The 17,835-nt window shown below is 41.2% G+C and overlaps 2 protein-coding genes across 2 annotated transcripts in view; one reads left to right on the top strand and one right to left on the bottom strand.

Moving 5' to 3' along the window:
- Positions 1 to 400: 400 nt before the first annotated feature.
- Positions 401 to 16,856, bottom strand: ARPC1A (actin related protein 2/3 complex subunit 1A). The gene is made up of 10 exons (XM_063430268.1): positions 16,744 to 16,856; positions 15,026 to 15,128; positions 13,063 to 13,167; positions 10,043 to 10,265; positions 9,549 to 9,656; positions 8,707 to 8,919; positions 4,338 to 4,413; positions 3,547 to 3,740; positions 2,783 to 2,873; positions 401 to 877 (listed from the first exon to the last, which is right to left on the bottom strand). The coding sequence occupies exons 2-10, from the start codon at positions 15,087 to 15,089 to the stop codon at positions 839 to 841; spliced, it is 1,113 nt and encodes a 370-aa protein (XP_063286338.1). The 5' UTR covers positions 15,090 to 15,128; positions 16,744 to 16,856; the 3' UTR covers positions 401 to 838.
- Positions 16,608 to 17,835, top strand: part of KPNA7 (karyopherin subunit alpha 7) — a 35,001-nt gene continuing 33,773 nt past the window's right edge. The window contains exon 1 of the mRNA XM_063430264.1: positions 16,608 to 16,709. The gene's annotated coding sequence lies outside the window, so the exon portion shown is untranslated. The remainder of the gene's footprint in view (positions 16,710 to 17,835) is intronic.

The raw sequence follows: 17,835 nt of genomic DNA on the forward strand, positions 1-17,835 counted from the left end.
TTTTATTTCTTTGTTATACCTAATGGAAACAAGCTGTGGAAATCTTTGGGGTAAAGGGTGAAAAACCTCACACCCCCATAAACCTCAAAATCAATAGAAATATTTTTAGGAACACCCTTAACACACCTTTTAATTTTTAATGATCACTTGTTTTTTTGTTTAATTATAGTCTGTAGTAAAACACTAACAATATTCAATGTATGTAATAGCAGATTGTGGTAGATAGAACGTAATGCTTAAAGTTTTTGCTCTGAAGTCTAAAACAAATGGAATTAAAGGTTAGAGAGCTTCATAAAATTTACTACAGCTTAAAGGCAGAATTAAATAGAAAAGATAATATATAGCGCACAAGCTGGTAAAAACGGATTAGTGGTAAAATGCCAATAAAATAAATAACTGCCACATTCTGCATTGTTTATTTTCTAGCAGACAATTTACATAAAATTATTTTAATTTAGTAATGTTCCCCACAGAAACTACCAAAAGCAGCTTTGGTAAACAACAAAAAAAAAATAAAAAAAATTAACAACTCAAATGAAAACAAAACATTAGCTGATTTCATGGTTAACCGTCTTCACCAAAGATTGTCAGCAACGTAACGAAGGTACGAAGTAAGTAATCCGGTCTGCAAACTGTACACACAATGTGCTTTAAAACGGGAGGTTACACTTTTCCAGAAGGAGAACATGCTTTTTAGCTTCAATGTGTAGGTGGACATTAGCAATTGTGACACGTTTATTGCTGGAGGGGTCAGCAATGTTTTGAAGGGTTCTCCACCTAGTTCTAGATGTCAGCAAGTCCTGCTTCATTTTGTTTTGGTCGTGTTGCTGCACCTTCTTCACATTATTCGCAATCCTTGAATGTAGGATTCCAGGGTCTTAAAGAGAATATGATACACAAGTTAAAGATTTTGTAGAAAGGAAAATTTGTGACACCTCTAAATACTAGTTTATGTTCACATTTGTGAGTCGTTTTCTTTACATGCAAGAGAATCATGTCTGTCGCTATAATTAGAGATTCATTTTTTAGATGTACAAGTGTTAGTATGTTTTGTGAAATCAAAGTAATTTTTAGTTAAAGGAAAATTATGTTAGAGATACAAACTAGAAACGTATGCATTTTTTACTTACCTTCAGCACCTGCTGTGCTGGTCTCCATGTGGCCGCCACTCCTCCCCAGGCTACATCATCATTGATGATCTCACCCAAACCAATGCTTTCCAAGAGGGAAGCATTGGGGGGCTAATGTGCATGCATGGATTACAACATGCTGCGCCAAATAGCATCACCTCATAGAAAAGCATTAGGTCAATGCATCTTTATGGGGATAACTTGGAGTCTTCATGCTGAGTGAGAAGATACTAACCATCTGGCCTGTAATAAAAGCAGGGCTACACCAGGATGAGCCTCTTGTTGCTCTTTGAGTGACAGCCACTAGAGGTGGCCTTAAGTATAAAAATAAACACTGCCCTTTCTCAGAAAAGGCAATTTTTACAATCAAGAGGCTGCAGGGACATTTACAATTAAGAGGCTATAATGGTTTTGATGCTTAGGGTGAACCTTTAAATGCATAACATGACAGTTTGAGTTTCTTAATCCTTTAATCTATACATATATCCAGTCCGACTGCTAGAAGACATTTTTTTGTTGTTGTTGTTGTGCAAGGATACATTTGTAGATATTAACAGAGTATCGGACAGGCTATGGTATGAAGAACAACATCCAAAATGGGGAAAATATCTGACCAATCAATATAAATAGAGGAAGCTGTACATTTTTTAAAATAGTGATAGACAACTAAATAAAACAGACAAATATACAGTCAGCCATAGAATCAACGTAGTAGGTAAATAAGACAGATTATCAATTTAGGCAAATAAGGGAACATGGGGAGGTCTTCCTGCCCTGGTTCTAAACACATAAGACTGCTTGCCAGCTGAATCCAAGCACTAGTATGTCATGTCTTTTTTTATTATTACCTTAAACGGTTTTGTGTTAAAGGGATTCTCTAGTGTCAGGTAAACAAACCAGTTTTCCTGACACTGTAGAATCCTTGAGAGCCCCCCTCCCTCCAGACACTCCCATGAGTCAAGCGCCGATGCCCCTCAGCGCTGGGTCAGGTTCCGCCCACGTCCAGCTGCATGGTAGATCTAATGTGCATGTGTGGCAATGGCCGCACTCGCATTAGGATTTCCTCATAGGAAAGTATTATTCAATGCTTTACTATGCTTTACTATGGAGAGTCAAGCGAAGTCCTAATGCATAGCGTGAGGACGTCCAGCGTCGTTTAGACGACCAAAGGTAGTCTAAGAACCCAGAAGTCCCTCTAGTGGCCGTCTGGTAGATAGCCCAAGAGGAAGACTTAACCCTGCAAGGAAATATTGCAGTTTATAAAAAACACAATAATTACACTTGCAGGATTAAGGGTGATGGGAGTTGGCACCCAGACCACTTCAATGGGCTGAAGTGGTCTGGGTGCCTACAGTGTCCCTTTAAGGTAGCCTTCACATTGCAATAACATTACTTGTTCCCCATAACATAGAAAAGCTTAAAGTAATAATAGAATGGATATACACATGTTACGGATATAGGTCAGTCACATGCAAGGAAGTTCCTTACTACTTATAAGAGAATGAAAATATAAATCTAATATGAAGGGGTATATATGTGATATCAGACTTATGACTCACCCTGTACAGATGTCTCAACAGTACTCAACACACTGAATCAGTGTTTAAATTTGCTTCCTGTGTGTTGGAAATTATATGAAAATGAAATCTCACCTTAAAGTCCCAAATTGTCATGGCTCCATCTATCCCAGTTGTACAAAATTTGCGGCAATCAGTTTTATCTCCATCATAGATGGACACTTGGCTGTTGTAGAAAGAGCATGTGTTAGATTTGGTATGGAGCACAGTATTGCTTTCACTTCTACTTTGCAACTTTACTCTTGCAAACACACAGTATAAAACAGGGTTAAACAACCTTGAGGACTCCAGACTATCTCCGATAATGCACTTACAGCCATAATACTGGCAACGTATCAAGGAAAATGTAGTTTGCCTACTCATGATCTAGAACATGCTTGTGAATGTTAAGCACATCGTTCAGCCTAGCACTTACAATCCTACAGTTTATTTTATGGGGTTTGTGACACAAACCCTTCATTGTACAACCTTTAAACTATTAATAAAAAAATAATAATAAATAGCCATGTATGTTGAATTCCCAAGAATTTACACTTTTGTGTATAATCCTGATTGTATGTTAGCGTCTGCATTATTTTCAGCATAGAGGGCTAGCACACAGATTTATTCAAAATGTATACAAGACAAGTAATTTTTCCATCAGTACTCTAATTCAATGATCCCGCAATACAGGGCTCACATATGCTGCAAAACAACCTTCAAGCATGGCCTAGTAAGTTACACTATTTTACCGCACTCTTAGCTACCCTGTGTGCTTTCTTGTAAGCCATGTCCTTATTCACCAATCTCACAAAAGCAAGGATTTTATCCTTTTCGAGCCCTGTGTTCCCTATACCTACGTGATGCTGTTCTGATGCAGTGTATCCAGTGTGGCATTGCGATCTTCCGTAGTGGCTCTTTTGTCCATGTTTCGGAAGCGCTCCATTGCGGAGATATTACGAAGGGTGCTCTGCTTTGGAATGTCCAATTTAGTAATGAAAGTCAAGGTGTCATGATCATCATAAGTGAACAGCATAGGACAACAATCATGGCCCTAGGATACAAAAATATGTCAGAAAAACAAAAAAACACTACATTTACCAAGGAAAGTAATATGGTTATATCTGCTTGGACAGGTTTAAATTGTATTTGAATACTTTTCATGTGTACCTGTCAAAATATGCTTTAATAAAAAAAAAAAAAAATCATAAAACTTTCAAATTCTCAGCATAAAGGGCTATGCAAACAGCACAATTAATTATCAATATGAGAAAAAGGACCATATAAATATAATCTACATTTTTTTTTTTTTAACTACGGTACCTGTGGAGAATATAAAGGAGAGTCCTAAATCAATTTATTCTCAGAGGCATTTTAGGTACAATATGTTTTAGTGAGGGAAGGGTTGTACATAGGTATGAGAACAAAGATCTCTGAAAGCAGATGAAAATAATTTCATATGCATCATAATGTGCCTTTTTAAAACTGATGCCAATTTTAATATTTGTGTTTGATTAGGTGCATTCATTTAATGAATGTATGTTTAATATAACATTTGGTGGGTCAACACATTGTTTTTTTGCTAACAAAATAAAACTGATTAATCGGTGCACATAAGATTTGTGAGAAAGTAGCTGAAGAAGAGGCTTACCGCTGCTATCAAACTATTCTCAGATATAAAGATGACACTCAGTAATGGCAGGAACTCTGTCTTCAGCTGGGCAACACTAGAGTCAGAAGTGCAAATGTGTTACACATCTTTCACGTTATTTTGGTTACACGTTATGAATTTGTTTTATTAGTTTATGTCCATTAGAATAGCAGATATATTGTCAAACACTGCACAATTTGCAAAACAACAGCACTGACGTTGAGTACACAAAACTCAGACAGACATGGTTGAATAAACTCAGTTCTAGACAGACATAGAAAAGATTTGCATTAATGTTGCTATGTAATATGCCAATAAATAAATTGCTAATACCCTAGTTTTTGCACAGACACTTTCTTGCACGCCAAGTTGGACATCGTAGATGCTAGTGCTTGCTTTTTAGCAAAGTAGATATAGAGTATAGGTGCTCACTATGAATTATAGAGATCGTTGAAGGCTGCAGATCATATCATACAAGGTTTCCTCAACCTTGTGAGAGAGTAAAAGATTATCTTTCCTTTGTAAATTGAATTATTTTTCATTTATTTGGCATTTACTTCATATACCCTTGGTTTCCAGAACCTCACACTTCCGGAACCTACATATCCCAGGGGGGAATTGTACCACCAAAATGTGAGTAAAGGGGCGGAGCCAGCGCCTGCATGAGCTGGACGCACATCGGAACAGCTCCGTGCATTAAACCTGTCGAACCGACAATTAGAGGATCCCGAACCTGCCACTGAGCCCCAAAAGTACCTGCACGTTGCCCCAGGTATGGGGAAGAAAGCAAAGAAACTCCGGGCGGTCCGGGCTCGGGCTCCCGCAATATCGGAGACTTCCTCCACACGGCGCCGCGGCTAGGCACAGCCAAAATGGAGGCGGCTGAGGCCTACACACCAACATCATCGGATGATGACGACGCCCTCGCTGACTTCTATCTGCCATCCCGGCCACACACAGTGCCACACACACGGTCACCAACTGTTGTGCTGGCAGACTCTGCACCAGCAACCAAGTCTGACATCAAGGCCTTAATGGTCAAAATTATAGCCATGTTCCAGACAGACATGGCCCCGATCAGGGATGCGGTGGTCAAACTCACTGACAAAGTGAAGGCAGTGGAAGAGGACCTGGAAAGCACCAAACTGGCTCAATCGGCCACTGACGCCGCCATCAGCGCCCTACAAAAACAATGCGCAGACCAGCAGGGGCAAATAGCTGCACTGGAGGACAGAGCTAGAGCCCGCAACCTCAGAATCCGGGGGATACCCGAAACAGTTGCCGGAGCGGAGCTCCCCCACTACTGCCGGAGGCTCATCGTCACACTGCTGCTGCCCAAACAGGCTAAGCAGGTGGCGGTGGACTCCTGCTTTCGCCTCCCTAAGGCTCCCAGCGCAGTCCACGAAGCACCTAAGGACGTCCTGCTGAAAATGTCCAGAGACTATGACCGCGGAACAATCATGGCGGCGGTGAGGGACTCCGCAGCGGTGTCCTTTGAGGGGGCACAACTAATATTCTACCGGGATTTATCCAGACATGCACTCATCTGGCGGAGAAACCTCAAGCCAGTCACCCAGCTATTACAAGAGCACGCGATCCCCTATCGTTGGGGCACACGTCGGATCCTGGTTGACAAGGCCGGCAAACAGCACAAGCTGACATCCCTCCTGGAAGCACCAGCATTCCTCCGGCTCCTGGGAATACCAGCAGAGAAGGTGCCACGGATGGACCACCCGACATGGACAGTCGAGGGCATCACTCCCTTCGTACCCAGGAAAGGGGGACGTGAGCAACCTACCTGAAGACCGCACCTGCCGACTCATCTGCACCTGGCCCGCACTTAGCGTGGCCCACATGACTGTCGGTCGCAGAGACCCACCGCAGGGAGAACTTTACCCTAATGCAGGACTACACTGGCTCCGCGAGCTACAAGATTAGCCTACTGTTAAATTTTACACCCCCCTTTTTTCACATTGTGTGCAACAAATGGCTGCCGTTCCCCACCTAGCTATAAGCCCTATGCACATACGGCCCACACCCTAAGCCTCACCCCAGGTTATGTTCTATAAGCAAGTAATGTTGCCAGCAGAGGCTAACCAGCTATCCACCCCGCCCCACCAAACGCCTTAATAGAGCACAAAGCCCATAGCGAGACACTGACAAGGGCGATAAGGCACTACAAGATCCCAAGCTAGCTCCCCTCATGATAACACACCGACCTAACACACACTGTCCAAACAGAGGGAACCCCTGGCAGCAGTTGACTACTGCTTTGAAACCCCCAGTTCTTGAGAGAGATAGATATATATCCTTATGTTCCTATAAGTTTCATATGTCTTGTTATCTTTTGGCGAATACTCGCAAAAATAAAGAATATAAAAATAAAATAAAAAAAGTGAGTAAAATACCTACTACTACTTCAGAAAGTAGTTTTTGTATCTTACATACTACTCTATTGGATATTCCGGTTTGTGTTTTTACATATTGCACTTTATCAAGACAGTATCATCACCACTGCTGCTGTATATATATCCCCGAGATGGGGATTGTACCCTCCCCGCCTTTAACAGCAGAGCTCTATATAGCTCTTTAAAGCGTCAGTGTGCATTTGTTACTATATACTACCTCAAATATTTTAAACAAGCCTCTATTGTTACCATACATGTATGTATAATTTTTAATATCTATATTTGTGTGATTTCACCTATAGATCTACATACTATAAGCGTGGATTATCTTTCCTTTGTTTTCTGCTTTTTCACACATTATAATACACAGTCAGAAATAGGTATCTATAAACTATATACAAATTAATTGTCCACAGTGGTCTTTCTAAATACAATAAGTCACATTTAGTTACATGCACAGTAACCTGAAAAGAAAATTATGCATTCACCCACTACTGCAAAGTGCTACAATGGGCAGCACTGTGTAGGGTTGGGTGAAAAATTCCTCTGCATCTTCACAGAAACTTTTCACCTATTACATATTTACATATTAAATTGTTTTCCTTTGAGAGTAGAAAGGAAGTGGGGCCCTAAATTTTCCTCTAGTACAGCAACAAAGGTGGTCCAGGCACTCTAAAATTATTCAAAAGGCCAATTTAATGGAATATAGTGTAGAACACAAGCAGCAATGTTTTGACTTCTATGGGAGTTTTTTTATTTTCATTTTTTTTTTATTCAAGCTACCATAACAGTGTACAAGAATAGTATACATAGGAGGAACAACTTACATAACTTCCGCACAATTTTCATTAAGTTAGTAATCATTAATATTAATTACTATATATACTATTCTTGTAAACTGTGGTGTGAACTTGATAAAGCCCACAGAGGTCAAAATGTTGCTGCTTGTGTACACTATGTTCAATTAAATCTACCTTTTGAATAACCCTTGAGTGCCCATACCCCCTTTGTTGCTGTATCATTGTATGGAGATTGTGCCAACCTTGAATCGCCTTAGGCACCTTGTGGTTTGAATGTGGAAAAGTGTGGTTCCATTTTTGTTTTGAAACTATATTTTCCACTAGGCAGGGATGAGGACCGCAGTGCGGAAGAGGTCACAATGATGACAAGAACATGTTAAAGGAACATTCCAAACACCTAAAGCACTTTAGCTTGCTGAAATGCTTTACGTGTGGTGTCCTCTTTTTTCATTTTACAACAAGTGCAGATTACAGTAGAAATTGGCAACTTTATAAATAAACCTTGTTACTAGCTGTCAGACAACAGATCCTACTACTTCCTCGAAGTTTAACTCAGTAGAGCTAAACTCAAGAGGCAGGCAATTTACCAGAGCACCTGCCTTGCAAAGACTTCTCAATGAGCTGTACTGGGATGTTTATGGCTGGGCAGGCAAAGAAAGTCAGGGCTGGAGGAAGAAGGGAAGGGCACCCATACTATCTAGATAGGTTCAAATATATATTTATTTAGAATTTGCTTAACATGCAGATATGTCAAATGTTCTATAATTGTTTAGTCATTTGATTAACTTAAGGAACACTCCAAGCTAGTCAACCCATTTTAGAACAGCTTGGGGTCTTACCTGTGGTCTGCCAGTTACAACTCCTCACCTGCACTACATCAACCAGAGAGCCAGAAACTGCAGGGCTTAGCTCATTGGCTGAAAGCAATCACCTGACACTTTCAGCCAATAAGCTAGTCTTGCACAGCAGGGCTTAGATCAGGAAAGCTAAAAGAAGCTCTTAATGAGGAGCCGGGTCTGACAGATGACAGTTGCTGTGAAACTACAACTGCCATGATGCTTTGCAAGCAATTCAGAGATAAAGAAACCAAAACACACATTAGTGAGATTTTTAGTAGTGTTTAACAGATTTTGTTTGCAGTAGTTTACAAATGGATCTTACCTCATGTTTTTAGAAGCATCTGCTACAGACACAATGCTATCATGGCTGACCCAAGCCAAGCGGTTGCCACTTGCTGAAAAGCTAACACTATGCACCCAACCACCACTACCAGCTCCTCCAAACTCAGCCATGAGCTGGCCAAATGGCATTTTGGAACCCCATGGAGTGCTAGCTGGCTTTTCATCAACTTCTTTAATGTAAGCAGAGAATACCCTGAAAAGTTAGAGAAGGTAATTAGAATAAACAGATCAAAACATTATAGTGTAAGGAGAAAAGGCTATACTCCAATAAGATATGCATACATCAAAACACTTTACAGCTATGATTTCTTGGTAAAACGTTCGTGAAATGCTAACATTTAAGCGACTGTCTAAGAGAAGAAAAAAAAAAATCATCTTCAGTTAACCCCTGCAGTTTCACCATTCAATTCTCCTTAAGCCAAATTATTTCTGCAGCCCTAGTCACTTCTATTAGACGATAGAGATAGATCTCGCTCTCTAGTATTGGATTTTTTTGGACCGAATTATACTTCAGTGAGAGAAAAAGTTCCAAGGTGCATCCAGATTATTTTCTTCTTTTACCTGCTGCAGCAGCGTACAAATCCCATATTTACTTGAAACCCAATTTTAATTCTGACACGAAGAAGAATAAAACCCAAAACAAAGTCATACATATTTAAGGACTATATTCAACCCATTACAACCTTGAATTCATTGTGTCTGTGGTACACGATTAGGTGGCTGGCGGCACACGGGTTGAAAACCACTGGTCTAGGGTATCACAACTTTCTACGTACATTTGTAGATTGCTTGATCTTGGCAGATTTTTCACTGGTATCCTACCTGGTCTTGAAATCACAGGAGCCTGCAGCAAGCAACACATTATTGGGGTGCCAGTCCAGGCTAAGCACTGTGGAACGAATTGGCTTCTTGATGTGCTTGCTCACCCACCTGTGAAAAACAAGGTCAATAAAAGCAAAATTACTGGTATTTTAGATTTATATCCGGAAGTACAGTTATAATATAAAAACTGATAACTGTTAAAAACAGTTGGTCAGATTTAATAAGAATAAGAATTTAATAAAGAAAAAAACATTTGATATGCATATTGGTGCATACACTGATATGTATAGGTTTGCGTACCCATATCTATCTACACTTCACAATGTTCCTCATGCTTTTTTTTTTTTTTTTTTTACGCTCCTTTATTTGAAAAAGATTTTAGCACGTGCTATTTCAGAGCTGAAGAGGGCTAATGCTATGCACATATAAATTGATAGTTCTCAATCCTTCATGTCTACCAGGCATATTAGTACAGTAAGCAAATAGGAACTTACCAGTCATTTTCTGACTCAAAGTAGCACACAGATATAAGTCTAGCTCCACTCCCCACAGCAAACTTATTCTCAAGAGGAGACCACTTCACAAAGGTTGCGGCACGATTGATACGCAGGATAACTAATGTTGGTTTCCAAACTCCATCCTTCTGGCTCCACACATAAGCGTTGCGGTCCGCTCCACAGGTCACAATACGGTCACTTTTAGGAGCCCAGTCAATGCCTAGGAATGTTAAAGCAGATAAGCAACACATTATTTCATATAGAAAATAGGAACCAACGTTAAACTGCATCCCAGAATCATTCCCCCAAAAGTTTAAAAGGAAAAAAATGCATTCATGTTATCATAAAACTCCAAAATGCTAATTTTATGTAGCAGACCGTGATAAATAAATGAATAAGACCCTTGGCCTCCCAAAATATTTAAACTAAAACCAATAGTTTCATACACACAAACTTACTTTGTAATGACTAAACAAGTAAGAGAAATTCACATAGAACGTTTTCAAGAGAAAAAGTCAAAGACGACAAAGATTCCTCTACATAAATTGAAGTGTTACTCCAACCAACATGACCATTTCAGCTTTTTGAAGTGGACATTGTGGTAGGAGCCTGGATGTTGCAAGCTGCAGACAGACATAACTGCTTCTCTCCCTTGCAGGCAGAGCATGCAAAGGGAAGCTTATTGGCTGCCCTCACTCACTGAATGAAGCCCTCCCTGCCTCCCTATCCCCTCAGCTGATAATTTTGCAAAACTCTGTCCTCCTTTCTCTTTTTTCCTCCCCTTGCAGGCTCAGAGTGAGTGCATAGCCAAAAAAAATTGACCTCCAGATGCTGAAAAGGCATACTTTTATTTTTTTTAAACAAACAAATATATTATTTAGAAGAACCTTACAGAGGCTTGCCTCTTACCCAGATACTATGGGATTCCTTGTGAGGGAAGTCACCCTCTTCAGTCATGAATGGTTAAACTATCCAGAACATCTCAGTACTAACATCTGGGCATGTGTATGTAGTCATCAAGGACACAGTAAAAACTACCAAATGGATATTGGTACTTTAAAGGAACAAAAACGTGTTTCCCTAAACCTATAGTGTAAACTGCTTTCGTCTCCCCAGAGCTACCGAGGAGCCCCAAGATACACCACGGGATGCACTAATTAAGTTTGTCCAGGACTCAAGAGGCTCTCCTACGGTTACCTTTGAAGGAGCAAGCCTGATATTTTACAGGGACTTCTCAAGACACACCATTACAAGATGGCGCAGAGCTTTTCGCCAAGTAACCCAGCAGCTTCGGGAGAATTCTATCCCTTAAAATTGGGGCCCAGATGGCAGAACATGCCGGCAAGACACACTTCCTATAACATCTCTCCGAGGCTCCAACTTTCCTCCAGTCAATGGTCTCCCAGCGACAATAGCACCAAAGGATACCTGTCCGTCCTGGAGTGTTGCAGAAATAAATCCCTTTGTGCCCAGAGGAACAGCGGACTTTCCGACTTGAGATTTGCAGCTGCATATCCCAGTGTCAACGCGTATTGATTCATACTGTTCTAACTACAGTACACAAGTTTCATATACCTGTTCATTTCATAGTTTTATGTTCATATGATACACCTCACACTCTATAATCTTGCTCCGCAAGTCCACTGCCAAATACACAGTTAAGCAATATAGCCTCCACATTTTAAGCTCCTTGCCACACGTTCGGCTGCTTACCTGGAGTACCTTACTCAGTACAAGATAACTGCCCAAGGCAACTATAGGCCATTATGTCCAAGTTCTCCCAACCAACGTATGGTGAAATATCCCATCACTCAGTAGGGCACATAACGCAAATTACCTGCATCCTCTCAGGCAATTATTCGCACAACCCTTGATTAGACAAGAGTGCGCTCAGTTTGACTTAATATAAAATTGGGTGGATACATTATCTGTTTAGTTCACAGCATCTGGCATGCCGGAGGTTGCCTACTCCTGCTCTACATGGACAGTTAGAGCTTGAATCGGTGTCAAACTGCATTGGATACTTGGAGCAAGAACACATCAGAGAATGATATCTTTGTATGATGGGAGAAGCATGCATTTTTGGTAGAAATAAAAACTACTTGAACCGCATCTCATTCCATGAGGAAATGGGAAAACCCATAAGGTAAAGAATACTTGCACAGTTCCATTACTGCCATTTTGAAAAAGATACATCTCTTCTGCAAAAGCTTGCGGAGGACGAGGAATAGCTGGCAGATGACAGATATTTTCAGGTCGAAAAGGATTGTCAATACAGCATGTCAGAAATTAGAAAAGGGTGGTAAACACCAGGGATCAACTGCCGATAACTGGTGCTGATATTGTGTACATTTCAAGTTTTAAAAAAGTAACAACAAATCTGGTATTAAACAAACATGCGGACAACAATCACACTCCTTACTCTTAGGCAGCCAGTGATCCCAGTATGTACTGATAGGAGTGTGATTGCGGTCAACAGTCACACTCAAATCACTCTCAGATAACCAGTACATGCTGGGATCATGAATATCCCAGTACGTGCAGTACGGTTGATAGGAGTGTGATTGCTGACAGCAACCACACTCCTTTTACTCTGTCAGCTAGTCCAGTACTTTACAGTAGAATATTCAAGGTTTCACCTCCCTTCCCTTAACGTTAAGTCATGACATGGCTCTTTATTGCTGGCAGCAAGTTTCAGTTTAAAAAGACAGCATGTGGTGACTGGGAGAAGGGTGTACATTATCAGCAATAATCGCAAATTAGATTTTTAAAAATGCAGAATATTGGCTCTAATAATTAGTCCACCCCTAGTAAACACACTCTACACATTATACTCCGTAGAATAAAAATGGACCAAAATCAGTTTTAAATCTGATGATTGTCATATTTGTACACTCTAGTCATCTAACTTTTACTGTAAAACAATAAACACAAAGTAAAGACTCTTGTTCCTAAAAATGAGCTCGTGGAGCAGTAAAGCCTTTTCCAGAATTAAAATTATTTACACAACATCTTACCCGTTATGTGTCCATTGTGCTCCTTTAACTCATGCCCCTTCACCCATTGATTCCCACTTTTTTTGTAGATGTGAACCTCGTGGTTATTTGGGCTGATGGCAATCTCTGAAGAACAAAAAGTGAAGTAAGAAGTAAAAAAACAATTAATATAATGAAGCCACTATAATCAAGCAACTAATTCATCTCATACTGTTAAAAACGATTGTTACAATATAAAGTAAAAGCAAACTTGTCTGAGGCAGAACTATGTTATGGAAAGTGCACTGGCAACGTTTTTCAGGACATGATAGAATTACAAAAAGTGGGTATATTTACATGTTACTGAATTTAATTTATGTGGATCTTATCCTTTAACTATCCTGTCAATTTAGGGGAAGAGACCAATGGAAATAAGGTGAGTTTTAAAATTTTATAGGGGGGCAAGACACCTAAATGGTGGGTTTAGCACTATAGGGTCAGGAATACATTTTTGTGTTCCCGACCCTATAGTGAGCCTTTAACCACCATGGTCACTTCAGTATTTGATGTGGTCATAGTGGTAGTCTGTATATGCAGTGTTGAAACACTGCAAATACAGAGTTACTGTTAATTGTGTGCTGGAGGACAACCCACCTAATTGTGTACATAAAAATGTCAATCAGCATGCACTGCACGGTGCAAACAGACGTAACATTTTTAAGTCTCTGTGTGCTGCATTCGGTCTCCCTCTGCTTTCCATGAGAAGTCTGTGATTAGAGCATGCGAGTACAGGGTGATGTCAGTGTGGGGTGACGAATATCGGCACCAGGAGATTCTCAAGGCAAGTTTAAGTTTTAGGTAGTATTTGTGGGGCTGGGGACTCAATATTAACGTCCTAAAGGCATTGTAAATATATTTGTTGAAGGGTTGGAGTGGCCTTTCAAAGAAACAGTGTATGGAGGCTGAAAACCTGTTCAACACACTTCTGTCACACATATCGGCAAGTGTAGTCATGCTAGACTCTAGTGTTTATTTACTAAAGTGATAATTCAAAGTAAATTTCAAATGTATGGCCACTGTAACTGACCTGAAAGCAAAGCAGGCCTTGAGAATATTCCCAGTACGGCTATTCTGACCTTATGTTTGCAATTCACTTTCCAGGGTTATTCACTAAAGTAAAAGTTGCCTGGAAATCAAAGTGAATTGCAAAGTTTAAACCAAAAAACACATCAGCCAAAATACATATAGTAAAAACCAAAGGAAAAAAGTTACCTGCGCTCTTTCCACATCCCTATGTATTTTTAAACAAATGGAGGTTTTTAGTTACCTCCAGTGGCCATGAGAGGGTATGCCCACCTACCACATCAAGACAGACCTCTTAGGTGGGTCCTAACGCTAACCATTCGCCTTGCTTCGTTGAGCTTCTGACAAAAATATCTCTAATGAGACAGTAAGGGGTATTTTTTATATACATCCCTAGATGCTTATTAACCCTTAATAGGAAACACATGGGATGGGCAGCAGCATTGCAATTTGTATTCACTTTTGTATTACACAGCTAGGTTGCAATGCTGCTGCCCATCCCATGTGTTCCCTATTAAGGGTTAATAAGCATGTAGGGATGTATATAAAAAATACCCCTTTCTGTCTCATTAGAGATATTTTTGCCAGGAGCTCAAGGAAGCAAGGCGAATGGTTAGAGTTAGGACCAAACTAAGAGGTCTGCCTTGACGTGGCATGAGGATCTTTTCTGAAAAAAGATCCTCATGATGTATCTACGAGTGTTCAGAAATACACAGACAAACTTCATATTTTATCCATGCTCCATGTGAAAACAACACAGGGTTCTGAAGGCACTTAAAAACAGGCGCCTCTGCTATGTATTGGATACAGCAGAAATGGACCTCGTCAATAGCCTTTCCAACTTTCACATACAGAGAGTTGGAGCTGTTATGGTGCTTCTTCAAGCCCAGGAAAACAACAATAACAAGATGGATGCACTTACGAGTGAGATCTTTGTTCCAGGCATGGCAGCTGATGGGTTCAAGTAAAAACTGGTGCAAGGACATTCTTGAGTGTTTTCAGGCAGAAAACTGAAGATTATTGAACTATGGATGAAATCAAGAAGATTTAGCATTAAAAATCCTATTTCACAAGGGTTGCGTCAAAGGAAAACAGTGGGTTTCTTTTTTTATACTTTGTAATACGGTTAAACCTTACTACCACTTTTAACTGGGAATCCTCATTGAATGTTGCTCCTCAGGGACAGTCATCCTTAAATCTCTCTTGGATCAGTTTCAGACAGCCATTGTGCATGATGCTTCTGACCAGAGAGGACTTAAAGTCTTTCCTCCAAAATTAGTATTTTATAAAGATAAAAACCTTTATGAAATACTCACATTGACTGTGTTGGAATTTCACTTTAATTCTAAGCAAATTCCTAGCAAAAGATGTACTAAGAAAAAGTAGAGATTACTGTATCTTAGTGTATTTACGAAGCATGGCAAAACTTGACAAAAAAAGGCAAAGCTACCGGGAAAAATGCAATTATTTATGTAGGATCCTGCGGTCTTTCAGTACCCTCCGCAGACATCAGTTTTTTACTCTGGCGTTTGAAATATGAAAAAGCTACATGGCATGAGAAGTTCTTCACATATGCAGATACACGTCACCCTGCCTGTTAAAGCAAGTTCATATCAACTTCAGCCACCTGTTAAAGCTATGTTTTGAAACTAAAGAAAACCTTTTAATTCATGTATCTACAAAGAACAATGTCATTGCTGTTAAGTGCCAATGAAAAGTAGGAAGTAACATTCTTTTAGAATTGCTGAGAATGTGGAAGACTATCATACTAACTGTCATTTTTTTTTTTTTTATTTGTCCATCAGCAAAAGCACATTTTAGGGACCCAGTTATAAAACGTACCATCGCAAAACCAGTTTTTCAAATCTGCTGCCAAAGAAAATGCAAATATTGTATGTTATTAAAAGTAAAGCTCACATGTTAACAACACTCGTGATTATATATAGAATTTTCAACTTCTTATATTGCATTATTTTGGCTTGACATAGAACCCTTACGATTGTATGTACAATTTATCCGAAGACAGTGGCCAATACTGCAGCCCAACACAGTTTTACCAGCAGCTGTAGAGTAACAAACTCCATGGAGCTTTGTATGATGACAAAGCATGATAGGAGTTGCAGTTCTATAACAGCTAGTAAGTCACCTTGCAAACACCCTAGGTAACTAGCATTCAGAGGACATTTACAAGCATTCCCACCTTATTGTGTAGACTTTAATGTGTTTCAGTCACCAGGCAGTATCTGGCACTCTCCATATTAGGTCAGAGCAATCAGTATAAGACACTAATGGCTAACCTTGGCACCCCAGGTGCTTCTGAGCTATATTTCCCATGATGCTCAGCCAGTCTTAAGGCAAGCTGAGCATCATGGGAAATGTAGTGCATAGCCGTCTGTAGTGCCACTGTTAACCTTCAGTGGTGTATAACAATAAAGCCATATAGAATGAATACGGTAGTGATATGATGCGGGTACACAGTGATTACTCGCTGTCCCCGCCCGGTGCTTATTGCTCTCATACACTTTGCTTCCTCGGGCCTACAGGTTCTGGGCTAACATATCATTCACCAACCCGATGAAGATACACGAATCTCTTTTCACCTATCGGTAAGAACCGTAAACCGGCGGCGTGGGCCCTTACCGGAGCGGTACTGATTCGCGGACTCTGGTCAGTCAACGCGAACCCGGCGCCGGAGCGAAGGAAGAGCTGCTGACAGGCAGGGAGCAGTAACGCGCATGCGCACACTGGGTCCCCACAGGAAAAGTCACGCAGGCGGGGGAGCTGCAGTGAGCATGCGCGCCGCCCAAGCATTACGTACATACGTGCTGAGGCCATGACGTCAACGAAGAAGTGGCACATGCCAGTACTGGAGATGGAGGTCATGACATTACTAAGTGCCCTGTTTTATTTGCTGGGACAGTCCCATCACATTTTAAATAGATATCCTATACTAAAAGAGACTATAAATTAAAACTTATGTTTCATCTACTACTATATGCATTAATGCCCTGCAATGGAAATGTTATCACCTGTCTAAGCATTATGGGAAACAGGGCCCATCCTAGGGTCACAGGCGCCTGGGTGCAGAATTTTTTTTGGCGCCCCCCAGTGGGCATGCTCATCAGGAGCAGCTCTCTAATTAGGCGGTTTAGGCGGCCGCCTAAGGCCTTGCGCTGACTGGGTCCTCGCGGCCGCCTAAACCACCTGAGGGCAGACTGTGTCGGGTCCTTGGTCAGTGACCGAGGACCCGACACCAGGAGAGGGCCCGGCGGCATACTGAGCGAAGCCCCTCCTGGCTGCCCGGTCGGCACTCGCAGACCATGTGTCTCGCAAGAACTGGCCAATCAGAGCATTGCCGCGGGTTACCACAGCAACGCTCTGATGGGTCTCGCAAGATTCACCGTCAGCAGCTCTGTGGAGCTGCAGACCAGATGTAATGGCCACTGGACCTCCAGGCAACCCCTTCCTATCACAATCACCCCCCCCCCCCTTCACACCATCACCCTCCCTCCCTCTCGCTATCACCCCCTCTCCCTCTCCCTCTCACCATCACCCCGCCCTCACATTATCACACCCCACACCATCACCCCCCTCCCTCACACCATCACCCCCCTCCTTCACACCATCACTCTCCCTCTCACCTTCACCTCCCTCACACCATCACCCCCTCTCGTTCACACCATCACCCCCCTCTCCCTCTCACCATCACCCCCTCACACTGATACCGGAGAA

This window comes from Pelobates fuscus, chromosome 8, assembly GCF_036172605.1.
Source record: "Pelobates fuscus isolate aPelFus1 chromosome 8, aPelFus1.pri, whole genome shotgun sequence".
Lineage (NCBI taxonomy): Eukaryota > Metazoa > Chordata > Amphibia > Anura > Pelobatidae > Pelobates > Pelobates fuscus.

What these genes read in the sequence shown, in the direction of transcription:
- ARPC1A (XM_063430268.1), bottom strand. Translation starts at nt 15,089, where the DNA reads ATGTCCTTGCACCAGTTTTTACTTGAACCCATCAGCTGCCATGCCTGG. An exon ending in CTGCATCAGAACAGCATCAC is followed by an intron (nt 2,874 to 3,546) that starts GTAGGTATAGGG and finishes TTTCTACAACAG; the next exon opens with CCAAGTGTCCATCTATGATG. An exon ending in TGACAATTTGGGACTTTAAG is followed by an intron (nt 878 to 2,782) that starts GTGAGATTTCAT and finishes ATTCTCTTTAAG; the next exon opens with ACCCTGGAATCCTACATTCA.